The sequence below is a fragment of the Schistocerca piceifrons genome, chromosome 7 (genome assembly GCF_021461385.2).
Source record: "Schistocerca piceifrons isolate TAMUIC-IGC-003096 chromosome 7, iqSchPice1.1, whole genome shotgun sequence".
NCBI classification, from domain to species: Eukaryota; Metazoa; Arthropoda; class Insecta; order Orthoptera; family Acrididae; genus Schistocerca; species Schistocerca piceifrons.
The window spans coordinates 584,658,325-584,685,065 of NC_060144.1; the positions used below are offsets into that span (position 1 = coordinate 584,658,325).

Below are 26,741 nucleotides of genomic sequence, written 5' to 3' on the forward strand. Positions count from 1 at the left end.
TGTCCTTTACTCTAACAACTACATCACTGAGTGCCTCATAAAAACTATCCATCTTATCTTGATCTGTCCCTTCACAAGGCGAATATACTGACACAATCCTAATTTTCTTGCTAGACACTGTCAAATCTATCCACATCAGTCGTTCGTTTACATACCTTATTGCAACTACGCTGGGTTCCATTTCTTTCCTGATGTAAAGCCCTACACCCCACTGTGCTATTCCTGCTTTGACTCCTGACAGGTAGACCTTGTATTCTCCCACTTCCTCTTCTTTCTCATCCCTTACCCGAATGTCACTAACAGCTAAAACGTCCAGCCCCATCTTACTTGCAGCCTCTGCCAGCTCTACTTCTTCCCAGAGTAGCTCCCATTGATATTAATAGCTCCCCATCTCATTACCATTTGTTTGCCAAGTCGTATCTTAGGAGTCCCTGGTTTGTCAGTTAGAGGTGGGACTCCGTCACCTCCATAGGTCCGAGGCATTTTGCTCTTATGGTTGCCAGCATCATATTTAAAGTACCAGGGAAGCAGGCTGCCAGCCTTACTTGCCCCGAGTCCCATTGGGTTCTACCCCTAACGGCTGAGGGACTAACCGGTGGATTTGGCAGTCTTTGCCGTATGAGCACAAAGGTGACCACGACTCAGAATATGTCCGAGATGCCCAGCCTTATTCCAAAGTAACTGGTATCCCGACTGTCGGGACGATTCCATATTAAAGAGCAAATGCAAACACATTACCGTTTGTTCCACTTTACTTACAGAAGTGGAAATTACTATAACGGCACGGTTCCTACGAAAGCAACACTACGATGTCTGAAGCATACTTGTATCGAATTTATCATAAAAGTAGTAGATACATACGGGGCGAACATTAATAAAACCGACCAACTGCAGCGACGGATTTCTGACTGGAAGTGGAGGAAAAACGGTCCTATGCAAATGTGTGGGGAAATGCACCGTTGCTACGATAGATCGCACTGATGAACTAAAGTTCTTCTGACCACGTACCGTGTGTTCGTCTTGTGTTGCAGGCTATGTAGTTCACGCAGCGTACTGTAACTGGCAGAAAGGTCAGGTATTCATGTCGTGAACATGCCGAGATGATGTAACATTTATATCGATTAGGAGTAGGCTTATATTATGTAACTGTGTATCTGCAATTTATGAAGTGTGTATTCATCTTTTGGTCTCCCTCTAGGATTTTTACCTTCCACGGTGCCCTCCAACACTACATTGGTGATCCCTTGATGCCTCAGAACATGTCCTACTAACCAGTCCCTTCTTCTAGTCAAGTTGTGCCACAAACTCCTCCCCAATTCTATTCAATACCTCCTCATTAGTTACGTGATCTATCCATCTAATCTTCAGCATTCTTCAGTAGCACCACATTTCGAAAGCTTCTATTCTCTTCTTGTCCAAACTATTTATTGTCCACGTTTCACTTCCATACATGGCTACACTCCATACAAATACTTTCAGGAACGACTTCCTGACACTTAAATCTATACTCGACGTTAACAAATTTCTCTTCTTCAGAAACGCTTTCCTTGCCATTGCCAGTCTACATTTTATATCCTCTCTACTTCGACCATCATCAGTTATTTTACTCCCTAAATAGCAAAACTCCTTTACTACTTTAAGTGTCTCATTTCCTAATCTAATTCCCTCAGCATCACCCGACTTAATTTGACTATATTCCATTATCCTAGTTTTGCTTTTGTTGTTGTTCATTTTTTATCCTCCTTTCAAGACACTGTCTATTCCGTTCAGCTGCTCTCCCAGGTCCTTTGGTGTCTCTGACAGAATTACAATGTCATCGGCGAACCTCAACATTTTTATTTCTTCTCCATGGATTTTAATACCTACTCCGTATTTTTCTTTTGTTTCCTTTACTGCTTGCTCAATATACAGATTGAATAACATTGGGGAGAGGCTACAACCCTATCTCACTCCCTTGTCAACCGCTGCTTCCCTTTCATGTCCCTCGACTCTTATAACTGCCATCTGGTTTCTGTACAAATTGTAAATAGCCTTTCGCTCCCTGTATTTTACCCCTGCCACCTTCAGAACTCGAAAGAGAGTATTCCAGTAAACATTGTCAAAAGCTTTCATGGGAAGAAATTTAGTGTTTTGTACTGTACATCTGAAAATAGCAAAAGAATATGTTGAAATGGTAAATTATTATAATATGAATATGTTTGTAAAAATAAAATGTTTGTTAAAAGCTGGTTCTTGTTAGGGCAGTTGTATTTGTAACATGTAAACGCTGCAGGGAAGTCCCTCCGCAACGGAAGTAGCATGGCGCGATGTAAAAGGTGTGTTTGGCGGTCAAACTGAGCGGCTGCTTTGTGTGTACGGCACGCAGTATGTGGCTAGCCGTAGCACGGTACACTCGTCTACATAACTATTTTACTTATTGACAGCGGAAAACATTAAAACTACAACATATCCCCTGCCTGTCTTCTAAAAATAGCTTCCTCAAATCTCTCTGGACCGCAAAGGCTACGAGGTTTGGTCCCCGGTTTTCGTTTGTAGAAGGTAGGCAGTATTATTACGCCTAAAATGAAGCACTTATAATTATTGATCTGATTACGTGTTTCATTGTACAAATTAAAACTACAATTTTATTTATAAATTGGCTATACTTATTTTGTCAGTATTCGGCGAAAAACTTTTATATATATAACTAAACTAAACTCCTCCCGAACAGGCCATGAAGGCCCAAACGTACCGACCGGCCGGCATGTCATCCTGAGCCCACAGGCGTCACTGGAAGTGGATGTGGAGGGGCATGTGGTCTCGGTTATTCCACCACAGCATATGAAAAACTTACTCGATCGACACGTAGCCACATTTATTACGGTCTAGCGTCCACCGAGCAACTGCAGAGTCGATATTGGGAAGCTGTGTCGGTGTTTGCCCAAACTACGAATGGTACGCAGCCTCTACCGCATTCGGCGCCTCTCCCGGATTTGTTCTACGACAGCGTGTTTGCTATACTCGTTTTGTTACGCAGGGTGTATTGTGAACAGAAAGGGCCTCTCACACTTCGTCGTATATATCTTCAGATCGGAAATAACTTTCACCTCTGCTGTGGCTAATACTTACACAGCGGCAGCCTACCGACGCGCGTCGCACAGCTTGTGAAGCTTGTCGACGGCACACGGTGCGCGGGGCCTAAGTAATTACGTCTGCAGGGACGGGCCCGAGACGCTCCGCCCGCTGGCTGGCTGGCTGGCTGGCTGCTCTCTCTCGGATTAAAAACGCGGCGGCCGGCTTTGTGGCCCTGGGCAGAGGACGTCTTCCTCCCCCGTAATGGTGCGACGGCATCGATTTCGCGCCGCGGGCGCGCATTTCCGTCCGCTCTGCCAACCGGTCTAAACAGATTCGCCGCGCCTCAAACCACTGCGGCCGACTTGATGATGGCGCAAAGAAGTACGCCTTCGACGGCTCACCGAAGACCGCGCACAGGTGCCCAGGTGAAATAGCACATCGAACAAAAATTTAGTCACCCGGCAGGCCTCTCGCTGATACCGATAACACCACCTCGAGTGTGATCAAGGTGTCAATTCGGCGGGAGAGACAAACCACAAGTTTTTTCAGGTATTTCGCATCCACGCGCAGCCACCGTTTAGATACCGTAGAAATGAAGTGAAACGAAATGATGGTGTGGCATTGGTGGCCGGGAGGCCCCATCCGAGGGAAGTTCGTCCGACGAGTTGCAAGTCTTCTTTCAGGTGACGCCACATTGGGAACTTGCCTCTCGGTGACGATGAAATGATGACGAGGATAACACAACCAGTCGACGAGCGGAGAAAATCTCGAACCCGGCCGGGAATCGAACCTGGGCCTGCCGCATGGTAGCCGAACACGTTATCACTCAGCTAAGCAGGCGGACAGATACCGTAGAGATAACAAATTACGGGCAAGTTGACTGCTATGTGTGACACACTACTTCGGATAATGCCTGATATTTTCCGTGCGATTAACATCGGGTGATTTAGCGGACCAGTCGAGGTGAATGTTCATCGCTCAGGAATGCATGCCTGCATCCTTGGAAGACGGGAGTTCTCTCCCTCCTTCTTCTGGTGATAATGTAGACAAGTGTAAAGTGTAATGTGCTGCGAATACATAGAAATACAGAGCCCTTATCATTTAGCTACAAAATAGCAGGTCAGCAACTGGAAGCAGTTAATTCCATACATTATCTGGGACTAAGCATTAGGAGTGATTTAAGATGGAATGATCATATAAAGTTGATCGTAAAGCAGATGCCAGACTGAGATTCACTGGAAGAATCCTAAGGAAATGCATCCGAAAACAAAGGAAGTAGGTTACAGTACGCTTGTTCGCCCACTGCTTGAATACTGCTCAGCAGTGTGGGATCCGTACCAGATAGGGTTGACAGAAAAGATAGAGAAGATCCAACGGAGAGCAGCGCGCTTCGTTACAGGATCATTTAGTAATCGCGAAAGCGTTACGGAGATGATAGATAAACTCCAGTGGAAGACTCTGTAGGAGAGACGCTCAGTAGCTCGGTACGGGCTTTTGTCAAAGTTTCGAGAACATACCTTCACCGAAGAGTCAAGCAGTATACTGCTCCCTCCTACGTATATCTCGCGAAGAGACCATGAGGATAAAATCAGAGAGATTAGAGCCCACACAGAAGCATACCGACAATCCTTCTTTCCACGAACAATACGAGACTGGAATAGAAGGGAGAACCGATAGAGGTACTCAAGGTACCCTCCGCCACACACCGTCAGGTGGCCTACGGAGTATGGATGTAGATAACAGGAGAAAATGCATTCCGAATCGTAGTGGACACATTGTGGACTGATACAGCAAGCAACCAACGATGATGTATTCTATACACGACCGGCTTCGGAACACAAAGTTCCATCATCTGGTGTAAACTGTAGCAATGAAAGTATTGTGTCACAGGAGAATGGGAGGGGATCCTTAAGTCTGAAATGCCAGATAAGGGGCAATGCGGCTATAATTTCTAAAATGAAGTAAAATAAACTATAAGAGGGAACAAAATGTACCTACTACAGTTGCGGCTGCTCAATACGAAGCACTCTTTGTGCGAGAAAGTTTTATTGCATTAATGCCTAAAGCATACTTAACATAATGAGCGAGAACAAAAAACAACGACTTGACACCGAGAACGTCCACATAAACATCATGGTTCACGCACATGAAAGTTCTCGTCCCGCATCAACGCAATAAAACTTTCTCGGGTTTCTTGCCGTGTCAATCCATAGTGTGTTCATAACGTTTCGGAAAGCGTTTTCTCCTCTCATCACCAAAAGACGGGAGGAGAGAACATGCCGTCCGAAATGTAACGGAGAGACTGTGGATTGACACGGAAAGAAACCTGTGAAGATTTCATTGCATCTGTTGTGCTCCGCATCACAACCCCTGTCACATAGGCAGCCCTTCTGTCACGGCGGCGCTCGGGTTCGGTCTACAACCTACATCAAGGCGAAATCAGTACAACTTGCAATTTGGCGGTCTTCCGCGTCCCGTCACATGCACCAGCAGCAAAGAGGGACCACGTCTCCAAAGCCAACGACCGTATTAGCACCAGGAGGCCACACACACTGGGGCACAGACTCAGTACGAATCTCTGCCGCTAGTTAACCCTACAACTGTGTACAATAACTTTTATTCTGTCATAGCTGCAACAGAATTATTTTTTTCAGTGTAAACCGGATGCACACATTTCTGAATGTTCAACCTTTTCATCATGCGCAAGTTCTGTCAACTGTTGGCGATCACTATGAAAATATCAGCAAGTCACTGTAGCAGTGCGCAGCAATTCGTGACCACCAGAAAAGGCGGATGTGGTTGGTTCGCTATATTCCACAGTATAGTTGAATACTGTTATTGCAATTTTACATGATAATTACTGAATGATCATTTCACTATTTATTACAATAGAGAATATTTCGTAATTAGTTATTTCAGTCCATAAAATAAAGCCAAGTGAAGAAAGTACGTTTCTAAAACGGGTACATATTTTTGTATACATCTTGCATCTAAAACCATTTTAAAAAATCAGCTATTAGCGTTACAAGATAAAGAAAAATTTTCTTTCCTGCAAAAATAATTCTGGTCTGAAAGGGTTAAATTGCGCCCAAGCGAGTAAGCCCGGGATGTTCCGTCCGGACGTCGATTGCAAGCAGCAGTCGGCAGAGAGAGCCGCCAGTGTGGAATAGGCAGCCAACAGTGGACGGGCCGCAGGAGAGCGACCGCCGCAGCCACAACTGCAGTGCCACGTCGGTAAAGGGACGGTGTTTTATTCTGGGAAGCGACTACACTGTGCACTGGACTTGGTCTCAACCTGAACACATCTGCAACTGTGTTCAACCTGAACTGAATGCTATAGGTTGTCCGTGTTGCACATAAACTACTGTTCGCGTAGGATGTTGAAATCACTTTGGCGGTGGTGTTCCAGAACACAATCACTACAGTGGAGCGGTGACAGGATACCAGCCCCACGTGTTCACATATTGACCCAGCCACATCGTCAGTTACGAATGCAATGGGCTCGGGACCATCAGAATTCGACTATCAATCAAAGTTAAGGGATATAAAATTTACCAAAAAACCATAACAACCTTTCTGGTACTAAAAAAAGAGAGCGAGGGACTGCAGTGTATTCATTTATAGTCTCATCTGAAACTATAATGAAAAAATTCAGTTCGTAGAAATGTTTTTTCTAACATTTTCTTTGCTTTCTTTAGAATATGTTGATGACGTAAAAGTAGCCACTTCACAATTATTATTTAATTATGTTTTGTTGTGAGAGGGAAGTGGGAAGCCTGAGACAGAGTGTGTGGAGGGCATATGCAAGATTTGGATATTTCATTTTATTTGAAACTATGTAAATGTAGGCGGGGTCACGGATTTTCTCTGCCTCGTGATGACTGGGTGTTGTGTGATGTCGTTAGGTTAGTTAGGTTTAAGTAGTTTTAAGTTCTAGGGGACTGATGACCATAGATGTTAAGTCCCATAGTGCTCAGAGCCATTTGAACTTTTTTTATGTAAATGTAAGTGTGGGAAAATTCTTTTACAAGATGAGTGTGTCATGTATGTCCAAAGGGCATGCTTTTGTATAAAGCAGCCATAAGAGAAGTTAGGAGTTAAATCCATTAGTACTTCATTTCTGGGGATAATTAGTATTTTGTTATGTTTTATTCAAATTTAGTTTTGTAAAGTTAGAGGTTCTCTCATAAACAACTTTCTGTAATCGTATTGCTTGAGCTAAAGATTACCGTGAGTATCTGAGGGCTGAACTTTTCACGCGAGCAATTCCTCTGCTCAGTGCAGGGCTTTGTACTGCAGTCCAGTGTCCAACTGTACGAGCAGTCGCTCGGTAATCGTCTTACTGTGCTCAACAAATGGAACCGCGGCGCACAAATTTCGGCTAATATGAAGGAAATCTTTCGTTCTGACGGTTTTTTATCGTAATTGTGAAGCGTATACAGTTTTAAATATTTTACTGAAAGTCTCAAAATTTTAAGTGAATTTGTGTGGAAGTTATTTGCATATGAATTTTCTTGTGGCGAGTTTCGGAAAATATCTCGGAATATTATAGCGGGTACTTCTTCTAAAGAATACCACTGAACGACTTGATGTAGCAACTCGCGAACACCTGTGGTTCAACGACTATGTAGAACGTGGAAACTATTCGGGTTTGACTTGTAAAATTCTGGCTGCTTTTCGTGTGAAGACCTGTAGAAAAACAGTAGTGGACTCGCGATGATAATTGTTTGGGCAGTAAATGAGGACTTCATAGCCATTTAAATGTTGTTTCTGAGGTAACTGAACTTTAAACCTTTTTACGCAAGTTATTAAAATCCCGAACGCCTGATATTTTCTTACGAACTTACAGATTCTACCACCGAGCTTGAGTTATGCGGTCTTTGTTGAGTAGCTATTTAATCGATGTTTCTTCAACGCTGCTTTTCGTCGGCTAAACCAGTGCCTATCAAGAAAGAGGGGGGGGGGGGGGGAGGGAGAGGGAGGGGGAGAGAGAGAGAGAGAGAGAGAGAGAGAGAGAGAGAGAGAGAGAGAGAGAGGACGGATTTCAAAGTAACGGGGAAGTCCCTCAATCTGCTGGACGTTCAGCTGCCTCGTGAAGGTCTTTTAGCTGGATGCTACTTCGGCGCCTGTGTGTCCCTAACCTACTGCAGCAATTCTACCACGGCACGGGACCTGCAATTTAACGCGGAATACGAACCACGTGTCGAATCTTCGCATCACTGAGAAGTGAAGGCTATAGTAAAGGAAGAATGAGAAATCTCAAGGTCTGATCGGGATTCGATCCAGCGACCTTCCGGTGTCCAGCTCTCCCTTCGCCACTCCATCACCGAGGTGGACACACCACGCCTGCAATGGCGGCGACTGAGCAGATGCAGTGTGGCCGCTGCCGCCGGGGCAAACACTCGTCAGGGCGGCGCGACATGCGCCAAATGAGCTGTGTAGTGTAGTGTCGTGTAGAGTGGTGGCTACACGGCCCGCCAGTGTACAGTGTAGTGCTGTGTGGCCGGTTCCAAAACCAGGCCGCGCCCTCATTATGCACGCATTTGCGGTGCTCGAGTGCGTATTACACGGCCACCGCGGCACTCCGTGCAAACCACGTCTGCCTTCACTGTTGCACCAGGCTTTTATTCGTCGAGACACGAAATCTTTTTACGTGGCACTGGTTCGTTAGAGTGGCCATTTACCGCAACTGCTATATGAGAAATATTTTTGATAAAAGCAGTACCTTGCCTACGGAAAGATCGAAAATATATCTCCTATTTTATTTTGCCATTCGTTTAGTCAATAGTTAACACGAAAGTGTTTTGTTTACAGGAACGATCTTCAAACACCTGTGTTTGCCAGAGGAGCCAGTCACGCAGATGTCTGCAGAAGCACCTTAGAAGCTCATGTACAATCAAAGATACGCACTACCTGATCATGAGCACCTGTTACTCGATCTTAATATCGGGTTTATCCATCCTTCGCCTTCGTGAGGCCTTGAACTCTGCTGAGGACATATTTAGTGATGAGTCTGAATGTCCATGAACGAATGGCACAGCGTTTTCCCGCAAAAGCCGAAACCAAATAAGGTAGTGATGTCGGACTCTGCAGTATGGAGCGAAGTCGATGTTCTACCTCACCCAAGAGGGTCAAGGTCGGGATTCAGGGCAGGCTACCCCATTCCATAAATGTTGTTATCCACAATCCATTACGTCACAGATGGTGCTTTATGGCAGGTTGCATGTCATGCTGACGCAATCAGTCATCATATCCGAACATCAGGCAGTACACAATTCAGTAAAATGTGTTCATATCCTTCCACATTTATTGTTTTTCCAAGCGCACGAAAAACACCCCCACACAGTAATACGACCACCTCTACCCTCCACTGTTGGCACTACACATGATGGGAGGTGAAGTTCTATAGCCATTCGCCAAAGCTATACCCTTCTATTTGACTGAGACAGAGCACAGTGTGTAAGAGGTCCATGACTAAAGAATTTGTTGTTAGCGCATTCGAGCAGATGTAATTTCGATGGATTGCTCACGCGCTGCCTGCGATATATAAGATATAAGAGAATCTGAGACCAAAGAGCAGTGTTGACTGCAGTAGGAACCGTGTAGTAGTAGGAGTAAGTAGTTGCTAGCGAGCAGTCGTGTGTGTGGAGTTGGCAGGGCCTGCGATGGCGGAGCCTGAGCGTTGTAGTATAAGGTAAAAGCAGCCTCGCGCATATGTAGTATTGTTATCTCAAGTCCCATGTAAATGTTTTAAAAAATCTCTTAATAATAATCTTTCTCATAAAAAGTAACTTTTGACGAACATTCATTTCAATTTAAAGAATTTACTAATTTCTCCAATCCTTGGTCATCCCGATTATTGAAAAGAAAAATCAGTTGTTTCCTTTTATAAACGACAAATCTATCGGGCAGCATTGCACAGAGCTGCGCCAGAAAAATTTCTTATAGGAGCAGATATACACGCGTTATCCGGCGACCTAATCGAGGTAAGATTTTTCAATTTATTCAGAATGAATTTTCAGGGCCATGACACAGCACTGCTGACGTTCTAAATTTACTAGTTTAAATTCACAGTCATTATTGAAAGGTTATAAGTGAGCGACAATTTTATTGAGAGGTTAATCACATTGTATTATTGGTAGGTTACGGAATTTATCTGTTGGTAGATTATGCTAAATGTCAATGTTACGGTTATATTTTTTACTGTTGGGAGGTTTCGGAACTTTTACTTTTGAGAGGTTACGCTGAATGTGAATGAATTTTGTGGGGAGGTTACAAGCGTGATTCGCCACTCCGTATCACCAGTTGCCAGTCGTCCACGGTGCAATAGCGTCGCTCTACAGACCACTTCCAGTATCTGCAGAAACGTCCGACTTATGAGGAGCTCCACCACTGCACCCCACGGACAGCCATGGTGCGAGGTGGACTGCTGGTAGCGCTTTGGGACTCACGAGTGACTCCTGCTGCCAACTTCACGCGATTTTTTTTTTTTTACACACCCTCCACAATGCTCGACCGTGTCTCTCCGTTAGTACATTATGTGTGCGTAGTCTTTGTTTAGCTGTGATTTTTCTTTCTCGTTTTGCACTTTGCAATCGCATCACCAACAGCCCATCTGGAAAGGCAGATTTCTTACACAGGTCACATCGAATGACTAGTCCACGACCGAAGTCACTGGGCTCTGCTGTTAGTGCTTCTCTGCCGACAGCGCAGTACTCCGTCCTTCACCTCGGCAGGCACGCCTCTCGTGAGGTCTAGTGGCCAACTCTGCTTTACACGGGAGTGTCCCGATAATTTGGGTCAGAGTGTTTGTGTCCAAGATGCTCCACTTTATTCGTGCATTACTGCCGTCATGCAAAGCCGGGAGGAACTACGCCGTTTCTATAACTGCTGCCATCTTAGGCTTCGTCCATGACCGAAAATATCGTTCCTGTTCTGGCCGTTTGTGTTCGCTTTAGCTGAAGCAGCTTCATGAATCGCTTTATGTTCTTTCCACTTGGCACGGGTAGCCTACAGGAAAGTAGCGATAGCTGATGATTTATATAGACGTGAAATATGGTACGTACAGGGTGCTCCAGTGATCAATGTGAGGTAGGGGACCTGTCGTCGGAGAAGCCAGCTTAAGGTGGTAACAGGAATAAAATTACATTACTGTGTACTTCTGCATTAGTTACAGTTAACTGCAAGTACCATCACTGACACAATGAGCTTACCATTTGTACTGTATCTTATAAAATGTCCCGAAACTAACGGCCATCAACCTCAATGCAAGCATGAGGTCGGCGAACAAGATCCTGACCATTTGTACTGTATCTCATATAATGTTCTGAAACTGACGGCAAACAACCTCAGTGCAAGCATGAGATCGGCGAACAAGATCCTGACGCTCCCTGACAAATATCCCTGCTGTGCTTCGACTGAATCACATCACAGGCAGCGACAATTCCGTCAAGTAATTCCACGTCCTTATCCACTGCGATCTCATACTCAAGTGGCTTTAGATATCCCCATCGGTTATAATCAAGAGGATTTAGGTCACGAGACCTCGCAGGCGATGGGACAGGACCTCCCCCTCCAAACCAGCGACCAGGAAACACTGTACCGGTACTGCTCCATCGTACTGTACTGTACGTCTCTGAATAGCACTGATTAATGGACGAGTCTGTCGTTAATTCGTAGCAGGTTACGTCATGGGACAACGTAAATACGATACAACAGTGTCACCCTATGGACAAGTAAAGTAAACAAAACCTGCATCATGACTTCCTGCCAACGAGACTCGTCCCACTTCTTTCCTTGCAGGAAGTAAAGAATGTACACATAAATAAACAACACAGTACTTGTAAACTCGTATGCATGTTAGTTGTAAACAGGCTCGAAAACAGTAATGCGAGAGAAAGCGGTAGACAGGTTTACTTCAATATCTCCTTAAGCTGGCTTCACCGACCGCAAGTTCCCTATCTAAAATTGTTCAGTGAAGCATTGTCTATGTCCTATTACATTTTTGCACGCCCTTACGGAAACACCCTGCAGATGTTCTGTTCCTTTCAGTATTACCTCATTTTCGAACACATCGGAAAGTCGCCCTGTATAAACGCAGTTAAATCTGAATAAATGAGAACTGTATAAAACTGTACAGACACACCCTCTCAGTGGTGCTCTGACCGCTTCTGCTGCAGAATAAGCCGTAGCCGTCATCACACTGGTGGAAGGCACCCGGCGCTACTCGTCGCGCACCGCGGGGTCGAAACGCTACGTCACTGTACCGCCTTCATGATCCTTCATCGCTACCAGAAGTTAGGAATTATAATAAAAACTTCTATCAGCGTCGAGTGCAGGTTTCCGTCTCTCCACTCCTACTATCCAACAAAAATGTCACCCATATTCCTGCCAAACTGACTTAACGACCGGGCTTAATTTATAGTATGCAACAATAGCACGCGGCACTAGCCCAGCAAGAAATATGTCATCCTGATAAAAGCCTCTGCAAAAGTGACAGAAACGTTGCTTTTGTAAATGACACAGCGACGCGGTCACATACAGGGTGACAGTTATTGAACTATATGATAAAAAAAAGGAATTAGTTGCAAAGTACGGCGTCCCCACACTTTACTCAATACACATACTCCGACTTCAGTTATGACATCTTCGATATGCATGTCATCAGTGGCGATGATGTGGAGCAGACGAATAACGAAATTCTGCTTCAGCCGCTGAGGTGTCGGAACATTGATACTTTTGGTGACCTCCTGAATGGCTCGTTTCAGCTCACAAATGGATTTGAGGTTGTTGCTGTACTCCTTACCCTTAATGTAGCCCCACAAAAAGAAGTCCCATGTGTTCAGATCCGGAGAATTTGGTGCCCAATCGAGGTCCGTCGCAGTGGGCTCCGGGTACCTCAGAGCCAGGATGCGGCCCCCAAGGTGCTCCTCCAGAACACCAAACACTCTCCTGTTTCGATGGGGTCGAGCTCCGCCTCGTATGAACCATACCTTGTCGAAATCAGAGTCACTTTGGAGAATGCGGATGAAATCATCAAAAATGTTCAAAAGTGTGTGAAATCTTATGGGACTTAACTCCCAAGTCATCAGTCGCTAAGCTTACGACTCCGTCTACAGGCCACTAGTGGCTCATTGGGACCATCGGACCGCCGTGTCATCCTCCGAGGAGGATGCGGATAGGCGGGGCGTGGAATCAGCACACCGCTCTCCCGGTCGTTACGATGGTATTCTTGACCGAAGCCGCTCCTATTCGGTCGAGTAGCTCCTCAATTGGCATCACGAGGCTGAGTGCACCCCGAAAAATGGCAACAGCGCATGGCGGCCGGGATGTCACCCATCCAAGTGCCGACCACGCCCGACAGCGCTTAACTTCGGTGTTCTCACGGGAACCGGTGTATCCACTGCGGCAAGGCCGTTGCCTAATCCCTGAGCTTACACACAACTTAACCTAAATTATCCGAAGAACAAACACACACACAGACACCCATGCCCAAGGGAGGACTCGAACCTCCGCCGGGACCAGCCGCACAGTCCATGACTAGACGAAAACATCTTCCAAAACCTTCACGTACCGTTCGGTAGTCACCGTGCCATCAAGGAATAACGCGACTATTCCGTGACTGGACATTGCACACCACACAGTCACCCGTTGAGGGCATGCGCTGCCTCGCATTTCCGGTCACGAGAGCAGCCGGCAACGCATACACAGTAGACCGGACTGTTTGGTAATCAGCACTGCGCCTGTGCACCACACACAGGCGGAGCAGGCTGCGGCGGCGGCTCGGTATTACTGCCACGTCCGGACGCCGGTCTCCGGGGGCGCCGGGGTCGCGCCGTCGGCGTAAACAGCCGCGGCGGCGGCGGCGGCGGCGGCGGCGGCGGGTTTAAATATGGAAGCGGTGGGGCGGCCTGCCGGCTCACGTGCTCTGGTGGCTCGATACGACGCGGGACGCGACCCACTTGCCTACTCTGGGAAATTGCGTCCGCTCTGCACGGCCCAGCCTCCCCCGTCAAATGAACAATTCCTACAGCCACTCTGAGCATAGGAAGCGAGCCCTTCCCCTCTGGGCTGGAGCTGTTCTCGTTCGTGTGTGTGTGTGTGTGTGTGTGTGTGTGTGTGTGTGTGTGTTATAACACCTACAGCGCCTCTCAGTGTTGAAAAAACAAAAATAGCTCCCAAATTAGCTCCCATGTCCTTAAAATATCAATTCACAAAATGACCCAAGTCCCTCCACAAGTAGTAATTACGAAAAATAAATAAAAAACAAATAGAAGGAAATATCTAGTATAGAAAGCAAAAGAAAATAAAAGGAAAATTTAATTATAAATTTTAGAAACATGGAAACGGGGAAAATACAGAAAATATAAAAATATTAGTTATTCCAATACGTAAGAAAATCAATATTATAGTCATAGAACGTAGGTCTGGGACACCAAAGATAGTGTTTATTTAAGTATAAATAGCCATACGTTGTAATTACGATATTCCAGTCTCTAGTCTATTCTAGTTCGGAAGTTATTTAGGACGTACAGCTTTAGAGAACAACAATTCGGACTTTATTAAACGGGGATCAAGAATAGATCGTGACGAGATTGTTTTCGAGGGTTGTCAATTCAAGACTTCAATTTGGACATTCATCAGATTAGATAAACGCGAAGGTGAATAGTTATCTCTTTGGCTTTAATGTCAATTCGTGTGAATATTTAAACGCTTTACTGAATTGAGAATTTTAACCGGATTCGGACTTTGAATTGTGATAGTGGGAAACTTTAACTTCACGCGACTAGTGATCATAGTTAATGACGGATATTAAATAGAAATAGCTTATTTACCGAAAGTGACAGGATATTATCTAACATCTCTTATGCTAGCGGCAATCCTACTTAGACATCTAATTAAAGAACTTGTTTGAGTCAGATCGTATGAGTGAACCTATTTATTAATAACTCTTGTCAATAAACTGACGTTGTTAATTTGAAACATAATACAAATCTTGAACATTAATTTAACTTAGATTAATAAACGTTAAGGTTACGTGGTCTATGCCAAGAACAAACTAGCGGTTCGTGACTAAAACAATTGAACGTAAGGTTAAAGTATCGTTCGCTGTAAACATTGGTAGTAAAGCTACTAAAGGTTTTTTTTTTTCTCTCAGAGTTGAGAAGACTATACATGTACTCACCCACTTTAACACTTGGTTTTAAAAGTAATCAAACTGATGCTTATCCGGGACAATATTAAATAAAAGTAAAACCCTTCAATGACAGTCAATGTGTGAAAAATAAAATCAGACTTTCACCTATTAGGCGAGAAAGCGAAAACAGAGAAAGGGCTGCTACAGGGTGTGGGGGAGGGGGGGGGGGCGGAGGAGGGGGAGGTATTGGTGCTGCATTCGACTTGGTTACGTCATTCCCTTCTCGTTATTCCTCTTTGCCCACGTGTTCACGAGACATGATACATGCTGAGTTACTGCCCCACTTTTTTTTCCTTTGGTGTACGTAATGCGTCGTCAGTCTATGATCGGAACAGGTACATGCGGATGCGGCTATCTGCCATAACGTTGATTTTGCAAATTAAATGCTGCAGCGATGCGGGTACATGCAATAATGATTACTTTGCGGTTAAAAGTTGCAACACGGAGTCAATATGACGAATTTCGTCTTTCATGTGATCGACAATAATGATTATTATTTTTTAAGTCGTTAGTATTGCCCATTCGGCACGGAAAGCCGCTGTATTGTGCAGTCCTGGATGGGAATGACGTCTACATCTCATCCACGTGACTGCTCTGCTATTTACAACAAAGTGCGTGGCACAGGGTTGAATGAACCTTTTCAAGCTGTATGTCTACCGTTCCACTCTCGAACGGCGAGCAGGAAAACCGAGCACTTAAATTTTTCTGGGCAAGCCCTGATTTCTCTTATTTTATCGTGATGATCACTTCTCCCTATGTATGTGGGTGCCAACAGGATGTTTTCGCAATCGGAGGAGAAAACTGGTGATTGAAATTTCATGAGAAGATCCGGTCGCAACGAAAAACGCCTTTGTTTTAATGATTGTCACAGCAATTCACGTATCGTGTCTGTGGCACTATCTCTCCTACTTCCCGATAATACAAAACGAGCTACCATTCTTTGTACTTTTTCGATGTTATCCGTCAGTCGCATCTGATGCGGATCCCACACAGCACACCAATACTCCAGAATAGGGCGGACAAGCGTGGTGTAAGCAGTCTCCTTAGTAGACCTGTTGCACCTCTCAAGTGTTCCGCCAATGAATCGCAGTCTTTGGCTGGCTCTACCCACAACATTATGTGGTCGTTCCACTTTAGGGTATTTCTAATTGTAACCCCTAAGTATTTAGTTCAATTTACAGCCTTCAGATTTATGTGACTTACCGCGTAATCGGAATTTGGCGGATTTCTTTTAGTACTCATGTGAATAACTTCACATTTTTCTTTATTCTGGGTCAATTGCCAATTTTTGCACCATACACATATCTTTTCTAAATCATTTTGCAATTCGTTTTGGTCATCTGATGACTTTACAAGACGGTAAATGACAGCATCATCTGCAAACAAACTAAGACGGTTACTGAGATTGTCTCCTACGTCGTTAATATGGATCAGGAAGAACAGAGCGCCTATAACACATCCTTGGGGTACGCCGGATATTATTTCTGTTTTACTCGATGACTTTTCTTGTGTAAGTGCAAGAGATGGCGAGACGGCGATCTTCATTTTCCGCACCATTACACGTACACCCTGCGTCTGCCGTACCAGCAGCTACCTTATACCTCAATGCTTCCTCTTTCGTTTGTTTTAACAGAGGTAACATACATAATTACCGAAAGCTGCCATGAATCGAATCTAAAGCTGTTCTAGGCCACGCCACCTATTGGTCTAACAAAGCAGGGTCAATCACTTACGACATTAATTATGATCGAGATAAAATCAGTAATGTTCTCAACGTCTCTCTTAAAAACCTCTAGAACGATACAATAAACGCTATTACATTCGTAAGCGTACTACGTCAAAAAGTTTTAACATGATGCGGAATTGCCGGCCGGGGTGGCCGAGCGGTTCTAGGCGCTACAGCCTGGAACCGCGCGACCGCTACGGTCACAGGTTCGAATCCTGCTTCGGGCATGGATGTGTGTGATGTCCTTAGGTTAGTTAGGTTTAAGTAGTTCGAAGTTCTAGGGGACTGATGACCTTAGAAGTTAAGTCCCATAGTGCTCAGAGCCATTTGATGCCGAATTATCTAACTGGCAAGTTTTTCTCTTAACATTTGAGAGTATGTAATTTATTTCATGACTTCATTCGATTTCTCAGTAGTGAGCAAATATTCTGCAGTAAATTTCAACGCGAACCCTTTCACTAATTGTGGCAGAATGTAATAACTTACGGAACGTATCAAGAATGTTGCAAACCACGCTATCAAAAACGCGATACGATACGATATTGCAGTCCCTGTGTTATTCTGATTACGATGCAAAGTTCCTTTGGATATGCATCAGAATAACACAGTCACTGCGATATCGTATTTATCTGCCGATACCGGGCAAGCGACTATCAAGTATAGCGTCTGACCTGTACGGGAAATATATATATACACAACGGATGCACGAGTACAGGTCGTAGACGCTTTGCTGATGACATGTGGAAGTTTGAGTCACTACTCAGAATTGACGCGGAAAGCAAACCGAGAATGTTTTATACTGGAACTGTGCCTCTACATGCCCGCACTAGCCCTGCTGGAAGACAGAACAAAATCACCTCTTCTGCGCCCGTAATCTTCTCTTCGTCAGGACTCTTTTCTGCATCTCATCCACCGAGAGTCTCTGCAGACAGGCGCCTCTTCAACCAGGTGAGCTGGCAACGCGGAAATATTTCGGGCTCAGTTGAGCTAAGCCGCGGACCGAATGACTGACTTCAGCCACCACCTGCAAATTAACATGGTGAGGTCCAGCCGTAACAGCGAGACGAACTGTAGGGACAGTCAAGTCATTGCCACTGACTTTCAGTAATTTCAGGCTTCATTCTGAAGACTTGTCTACAGATTTTACGGTCTGTATGCCTTCAACACCGCCCAGAGATGCAAACCCATACCGTTCCATAGCGCTATCTACCTTTTAATATTAACACTTCAGCAATCACGTGACGATTTTGTAACGTCCCCCTCACTTATCGACCTTAATGACAGTGAAAAATTAAACCGCGTGTACCTAATGGAAATTTGGGAAAAGCAATCGTCACCGAAGTTAATTTGTCGGTAAAGAGGGAGGAAAGGGTTACATCTAAATGAAAGGAAAAATTCAAATCTGGTGGAAATTAATTTTGAAAAGGGGTAAAGTTAATAAAGAAAGTAAACGTGCGGCCGTTACGTTAACAATTAACTAGCGGTAATTAGATATTTGAGATTTGGGGGAAATTACGGTCGCCAGTCCCAAGGACAATTACTATAATAACTAAAAAAGAAAGGTTATTACACATATAATTAGCACTAGAAGCGTGGCAACTGAAGGTTGACACGTGTAGTGTGAAAACTGAAAGTTTGTCAGAAGTAATAAATTTCGCTACACTCTGACTTAATTTAGCAAAAGAATTAATAAAACCGGAAAATCGAAAGTTAATTTAGTGACTGAACTTAATAGTGAGCTTTCTTTCTGAAGCATATCGAAATTCAGTAAAATACAGTTAGTCTTGGACTACCTCAACAATCATTTCAAAAGCTACTTGAATCTACGCAATTTAGATGTAAGAGATTTAACTTGGAACTTGAATTAAATGATTCTGAACAATTAACAATAGTAAAATTTAGTACGTACCAAGCTGAGCTGCAGTCACAGGTAACTAAAATACGGTAACAAAACTCGCACTCTTAATTTGTGCCTGTGCAATCTAAATATTGTAGCCAGCTATGAATACCTTAACTGAACTTTGAAATTAAAGCAGTGAAATCGAATGATGCTGGCGTTTGAATTTCAACGACACTCGGGTTCATTCCGGAAAAGGAAGGGACCCTGCTTGGTAATGCAATTGGGACAATGAGCAACAAAGGTTCATGCTACGTTGCTGTAATTTTGTGATTTGAACAGTTTGAAAAGCTGAGGTCTGCCATACAGTTCTAAAACTTTACGTGCTTCCAGGCTTCCTTGTTGGTTGATTGAAGGTTTGAAGTCGTCGATCGAGGAGGTGGCGACAGTCACTCATTGTCGGCCGTCGCTGTTGCAGAAGCTGGATGTTGGCGCGCCTTCTTCTCGACACGGTCACCAGGCGAAACGGGCTCTTGATGTGCGCCAGCTAATGCTTCCCGTCCGCGACACCGTGTCAGAAACTATCATCGCAAGTCGAGCGCAATTACATGCTGCCCAACCCCGAAAGCGCGGCAACTCGCGGGAGCGTCACACAACACACCTGCTCCACTGGACTACTCCAGCCAGACCCTCTCTCTGCTCTGCCCGCGCTCCACGCAGCAGAGTTAACACTACCAAAGATCCTAAACACTTTTGTTCTCCACACGACCTATCGATGTATTCGTTCGATAGCATAGTTTTCCCTAGGCCAGACCCAGCGTATAAATACAAATAATATTCACAAAACAAACCAATTATAAATCGACATAAATGCATAAATGTATACAAATAGTAAAACAATTACAATATATAAAGACACAGAAATGTCATATCTTCGGGCAACAAAATAAGGAAAAATCTATAGTACAATAGATGGAAATAGAAGGATATGCATTTCCGGCGTTACAACTTCACGAATATTACTGTTTTATAGTGAGATGCAGTTATTAGAATCCTACCCCAGATCATTCACGCAGATTTTCCATGGGCATATTTTGATATTGTCAATGTTTGTCAGATGATTTAATGTGCACGTTAATGTAATAAACTGAATTAACTGTGAGTCTTCTTTATTTTCGTAGCTAGCGAGTTCCCTACTCATTACTTAGGAAGAGCTAAAATTTATTTATGTGAGATTAACAGGGCCAGTTTACATAACTCAAAAGCTTATACACTGTGTCCACCACCAATGGTCATAGGGGTCGCTGATCCTTTGGGATGTTGTGAGGATCGTCACAGAAGTCCTTGAGGGAGACTGTTCACCTATTTCAGGATAAGAAAAAATACAAAAAAAAACAACGATCAACGAACAGCACAGAGCATTCGGTACTGGCTACCGCGCCACTGCTTGCTGGTGTTGACAGTGTCGTAAACGCGGTAGCTAATCTCCGGCATCTACCGGTATTGGACGTAATCACACTTCAAAGCAACCGGCACCTAAAACTTCTATGTTAAAATGTCTGCATTATGCAAACTTTCGAACTTTAGATAGCAGACTAACGTACGAGTTTCGTTGTTCTACGCTGCTAGGTCCCATGGTTGAGTCCTACGTTGCATTACGCAGTGCATCATCTCACACCGCCCCTTCAACCACACCCAACTGCCGTGGCAGCAGAGGATCGAGCGCACTGGTACGTCGTTCACATACTATCTTTTCAAACTGAGCTTCGCCGATGTGCAGTATCAGTAACCGAAACTAACGTTTTAGGTATTCATATGCCGGAAATAAAGCTATTCCAAATCATCTCTGATAAAGTATTTCATACTGATACAATTCGCTTTGAAATAGCATTTATTAGATAATTTCGTATTTTGAGGCAACATTCGCATCTACGACGGGGTGCTGAAAAGTTCCTGGCTTTGTTGCCTTAATAGTTGAAATAAAAAGAATAAAAAAAGTAAAACAAATTGGGGTTCATTTGAAAGTTTAAAATCTTAATATGCAGCTGTGTAAATATCAGGTGTTCACTATTTGTACGTTGCAGAGAAATCTTCTTGCGAAATTACAATCTCCACCTTCATCCTCCAAATGCGAAAATATTTTGTTGACGCCGACCTATGTAGGGAAAAACGATCACCATATTAAAATAAGGGATATCTAAGCTCGCACGGAAAGATATAGAAGTCCGTTTTTTTTCGCGCTATACGAGACTGGAATAATAGAGAATTGTCAAGGTGGTTGGATCAACCCTTCTGCCAGGCACTTAAATGTGATTTGCACAGTATCCATGTAGATGTAGTATCTGTTCTGTTGCAGGTGATAGTCGAGACTGCAGAGCAACAAGCAAGTTTCTCGTCATTGGGGTTACGTGCCGTCATGAAGTTAATGTTTCACCAGGGAAAATCCACAAATTACATCCACAATGAGACGTCACAAACTCTGGGAGAGAAGTGAGCTTCGTACAGCACCATGAAAACTTGGATATCTCGTTTCAAGACCGGCCATTTCGTTGCTGAAGACGAGCCCTTCAGTGGTCGCCGCCAGACCACAACGGGCTCGCATTCGGGAGAACAGTTCCAACCCGCGTCCGGCAATCCAGATTTAGGTTTTCCACGATTTTCCTAAATAGCTTCACGCAAATGCTGGGATGGTTCCTTTGAAAGGGCTCGGCAGATTTCCTTCCCCATCCTTACCTAATACGAGCTTGTGCTCCGTCCTAATGACTTTGTTATCGACGGGACGTTAAACATTAATCTCCATCTCCTCTTCTTACGCCAGCACCACAACCACAACAACAACTGACACTCCAACATCCGATGATGTCCATAACGTGACTCCTCAAGACCGAAGAATATCCATTAAAAAGATAGGCGAGGTACTGGACATCTCCCAGGAGTTTGTTGCTTTCAGTATCACCCCCATCCTTGGTATGCGCGTGCTTTCAGCGAAATGGGTACTGAAATTTTGAAGTGTCACCAGGGGAATGAACGCATTGAGATATCGAAAGCCATTTTGCTCCATTCTGAAGCTCCAGAGACCTTTTCGGTGAAGCTAGGGACTGAGGGTGAAATTTGGCTTCACATTTATGATGTTGAAACCAAGGAACAACAGAAAGAATGGACTCGCTTTCGGGAGGGCGACGGTTCCAACCTGCGTCCGCCCATCCTGGTTTCGGTTTTCCATGATTTCGGTATATCGGTTCAGGCAAATGCTGGGATGGTTCCTTTGAAATGGCACAGGTGATTTGTTTCCCTAATCCCATGAGACCGATGATCTCGCTGTTTGGTCTGTCTCCCAAATCGACCAACCAAAAGAACGGCGACAAAGCGGGTCCCTATAGCCGAAGAAGTTCCGCACACGGAAATCGGCCAAAAACGTGATGGCGTCCTTTCCCTGGTGTAACGATGGCGTTCTATTGGTGGACTATTTACCTCAGGAATCTACGAGTACTAAAATCTGCTAACCTGCTGGATCAGTTGAAGGATTCCTTTGTTCCATGACACAGCACCTGCCAAACTGACGATCCCGGGCTCCCAACTAGTCGACCACCCTGCCCATTCTCCAGACCTGGCCCCCTCAGACTATTATGTTTCCGGACTTGAAGCAACACATGAAGGGTAACCGTTTTCAGGAGACTGAAAAGGGGCCGCGGGGGAGCTGGGTTCGCGATCGACCACACGTCCTTTACTTGAGCGGACTAGAAAAGCTACAACAATGATGTACCCGGTATATCAGTCTCAGAGGAGAATATACTGAATAGATGGCTATTTCCAAAACTCTAGCTTTATTGTACGAGGCGTGTTTTTTAAGTAAGTATCGTTTTGAAATTAAAAAAAGACGTGCTAAGATATCTCAGCAATTTTGTTATTATTTGAAGGCCTGTACCTTAATCTACGCCCTGAAGCCATTACAGTCTGATTCTTCCTTGTTTACGTTGTGTACTGAGTGTTTAAGATGCCTCCGATAATCGTGAGTCCCACCGACTGTGAAGTAAGGGCTGTTTGTTAAAAGATTTCTTAGTGCAAAAGGCCTAAAAGCGATCGATATTCATCGTGAGATCTTTGCAGTTTACGGAGAAAACAGTATGAGTGATGGAATGGTAAGAAAGTGGGTGATAGCATTTAAAGATTGTCGCACAAATGTGCATGATGAACAACGGAGTGGACGTCCTTCGGTCGTTAGTGAAAGTTTGGTGCAGGAAGTGGACAGTAAGGTGAGAGAAAATAGACACTTTACGATTTCGTCCTTGCGGGATAACTTTCCTAATGTTCCTCGTAGTGTTTTGTATGGCATTGTGACCGAGCACTTGATTTACTGGAACTTGTGCACACGTTGGGTACCGAAAATGTTGAAGGATGAGCACAAAACCAAACGTTTAGACAGTGCATTGACTTTCCTTGAGCGGTACCACAACGACGGCGATGATTTCTTAAGCCAAATTGTTACGGGCGATGAAACATAGGTGGCCTACGTCACACCAGAATCAAAGCGACAGTCCACGGCAGTTGAGCAAGGGCATCGTTTTGCCGCAAGACAATGCCCGTCCCCATGTGGCGAATCAGACCAAAGATCTCATCACATCTTTTCGAGGGGAAACTCTAAATCATCCTCCGTGCAGCCCCAATCTTGCGCCTAGTGACTACCATCTGTTCGTGCACTTGAAGAAACACCTGGGCGGCCAGGGTCTTCAAGACGATGACGAAGTCAATACAGTGGTGATGCAGTGGTTTTCAAGTTAAGGTACAGGCCTTCATGTAAAAATAAAATTATTGAGATATCTTAGCACGTCTCTTTTTTAATTTTAAAACGGTACTTACTTAAAAAAAAAACACGCCTCGTATCTAGGCACAGCCACGAACTTTTGAGCACCCCGCGAGCCGAGAATTTTTTGGTACCTACTTATTCCGGATCGCCATACGTATGAGCATGATGTAGCCGTAGTTTTCTAGAGAGCACTGGAGATGTTGGGGAACTTTTTCTGACAGTAAGGCTGAGACCTGAAAGGTGAAGATCGATACTCATACAGTGACAGAGAGTAGGGATACCGTGATCCAGCCCCCCGACCCCACCCCCACCCCCACCCCCTCATACGCCGCTGCCTCCGTTCACCGCAGGTCTGTGGTGTCAGATTACAAACACGCGGTAATCACTCCGTACGTGTCGATGAAGGCCGCATGCAGCTGGTCCGCACTGGCCGATGTGGAAGCCAAGTGGCTCCCTGATCCAGCTGGCGACAGCGGCGCTGCCTGGCTGGTACTCGGGGGCGAGCGAGCGCGCGGGATCGGGGCGGTGCGGCGGCCTGGCCTGGCCTTTGCATTTATATGCGCCGCTTGGCAGCTGTCGGCTGACAGCCGCCAATCTGAATGGCCGCGCTGCCCGCCGCCGCCCACGCCGCCCCCACTTAGTATTCCGGCGGGGGCGGCGGCGGTCCGCACGTGCCGCCTCCCCTGCCTGTTCTCTTTTGCTGCACTGCTGCTGCCGCTGCTTCTGCCCCCCCCCCCCCCCCCCCGTCCACCTCACACACACCGCCCTTCCACCACACTCTACGTCCTGGCTTACCACGTTTCTTGTGTCCAGCTCAGGACACACTTTTCATACTTATGAAGTAACAGTTTACTGACAGTAAATGTAAACTTTCGCGGCATGTATTGTCACAATGAATAATATATTTCATTTTAAAACCCGACGTTTCGTCCCTATCTGCAAATGACATTTTCAAGCTTACTGATATTTTAAACTTTATTTATTCAGACGCATATTTCACTAGAAACAATACTGAATTGTGTACAATGTCGGCTGTACAATCACTTACTAAAATAAGTCCCTAAATCACTTAGAACGTCTCTGAACAGATTTTCATTCCCCTTTCTCTTCATACCACCAAAATTACAGCAAGTGTTATCAGCAGTTTAGCAAAACCAACTTTAAGTTCGTATTTTTTCACACGTTGGAAAATATGCCGAGACAAAATTTAAGCAGTTCGCCTCACACTTTACAGGAGTTTAAATGCGTAACTCAAATTCCCTACGACTACGGAAATATAAGGGGTGTGGGGCGTTCAAAAAGAAACGAGCCGGAGGCACGATTACAGAAACCACTACCTGTATGGCGGAAGTACTGATCCTGGCTGTTGAGACACTTGACCCACTGTGACACAAGGCGGTGAATGGCTGTCTCATAAAATTCCTGCGGCTGCGATGTTAACCAGTTCCGCACGTACAGCTGGACGTCGTCGTCAGAGGTGAATCGTTTGACCCCTCAGAGCCTTTTTAATGGCGTAATCACAGGGAGAGAGGTCCGGACTGTATGGAGGGTGGCCGAGAACCTCCCATTTGAATTTCTGCAGGAGTGCCGCGACTGTGTTGGCCGTATGAGGCTTTGCTTTGTCGTGGAGCAGAATGAGCCCACGGGTGAGACAGCCTGGCCGTTTTGATTTGCTCGCTCGGCGAAGGGTGGTCAAGATTTGCGAGTAACGATGGGCATTCACTGTTCACCCTGTGATTACGCCATTTTTGGTCCCCTTAAAAAAGGCTCCGAGGGGCAAACGATTCACCTCGGACGACGACGTCCAGCTGTACAGGCGTAACTGCTAAACATCGCGGCCGCGGGAATTTTATGAGACAGCCATTCACCACCTTGTGTCACAGTGGGGCAAGTGTCTCAACAGCCAGGGCCAGTATTTCTGACATACAGGTACTGGTTTCTGTACTCATGCCTCCGCTCTTTTCTTTTTGAACGCCCCTTATATGTTACAACAATGAAACAAGTTTAGTTCACATCTGTTCAAACCCTCTATCGTCAATTTTACAAAACTTAATGTTTTCCAAAGAGCGCAACACATTATCAAATTTAAACGGCGAAAGAACGTTGACAATAGCTGCCTCGGTTTTCGTTCAAGTAAGTGAAAATTTTCGTTCACGTAACTAAGTAGCTAACCAGTTTGTGTGTGTTTTGAAACAGAGTTCATGTCCGTGCTCTGAAAATGTAGCCTCTTTATTAGCACACTCCATATCACTGTCAATCCCATCTTTGGTTTTCACAAAAATCTCGTATTTGGTGAAAGAGTAACATTAGTAACACACCTATATTACAGTGTTTCCGTGTGGTCTTTAATGTCTCACTTTTCTTTCTCTGCAACAGACACCTCACCAGTGCACACTGTGCAATAAACATATTTATCTTTACTGTCATTACAAAGTTTCAAAAAGTTGGATTCCTGTTGCAGGTTAACGCTGAACACACACTTGCTTTTGCCCACTGCTAGACGAAGAAACGAAATCGAGTAGAGATAAAATGATAAAAAAAACGTGTAAACGAGGTACTTCAGACACGAGAGAAACATAAATTGCCCGTGTTGTGTTCCCACGTGACTTCGACGTCAGAGCTTTCTCTAAGTCGGCTGAGAGAATCAAGGTCGTAAGTGAATGCTTAAAAACGCTATGTCCAACGCTATGCCTAAAATTAAAAAAAAGTCTTGTCAGTTATAAGTTTCTCAAACTGTGGACATTTTCGCAACACCCGACATTACCCCGGACAACACTACAAAAACAGGACTAATCCTGGACATATGGTAAGCCCACTACGTGCCACACACACGCCTATGTGGCCGCGTGGAAACGCCAACCTAATTGAAGCGCGTTCCACTCACTTAACATTTTTTTCTTTTTTTCTTTTGTTTTTCCTTCTAGTAACAGCACGCTGCGAAAACATCATTCTACCAGCTGCCATCACTGAAACTACTTTTACGCGACCCACGTTCATAAACCGACAGCTGTTGTTGTTACTTCCAGTAGCATAGTGTGAGTTCGGGTCTGTAGTCCCACACAGTAACTGGAACACAGTAGATATTCCATAATGTCTAATAAGACTTTTATGTAACACTTAGTAA

The 26,741-nt window shown here is 44.8% G+C and overlaps 1 protein-coding gene and 1 pseudogene across 1 annotated transcript in view; both read right to left on the reverse strand.

The window, feature by feature from the left end:
- Nucleotides 1–13,358: 13,358 nt before the first annotated feature.
- On the reverse strand, nucleotides 13,359–13,475 carry LOC124709375 (annotated as a pseudogene).
- A 309-nt stretch (nucleotides 13,476–13,784) lies between these two features.
- LOC124709097 (formin-like protein 8) overlaps nucleotides 13,785–26,741 on the reverse strand; it is a 35,608-nt gene continuing 22,651 nt past the window's right edge. The window contains exons 3-4 of the mRNA XM_047240745.1: nucleotides 24,011–24,300; nucleotides 13,785–14,043 (exon numbers count right to left, since the gene is read on the reverse strand). Coding sequence (XP_047096701.1) covers nucleotides 13,785–14,043; nucleotides 24,011–24,300 — 549 coding nt within the window. The remainder of the gene's footprint in view (nucleotides 14,044–24,010; nucleotides 24,301–26,741) is intronic.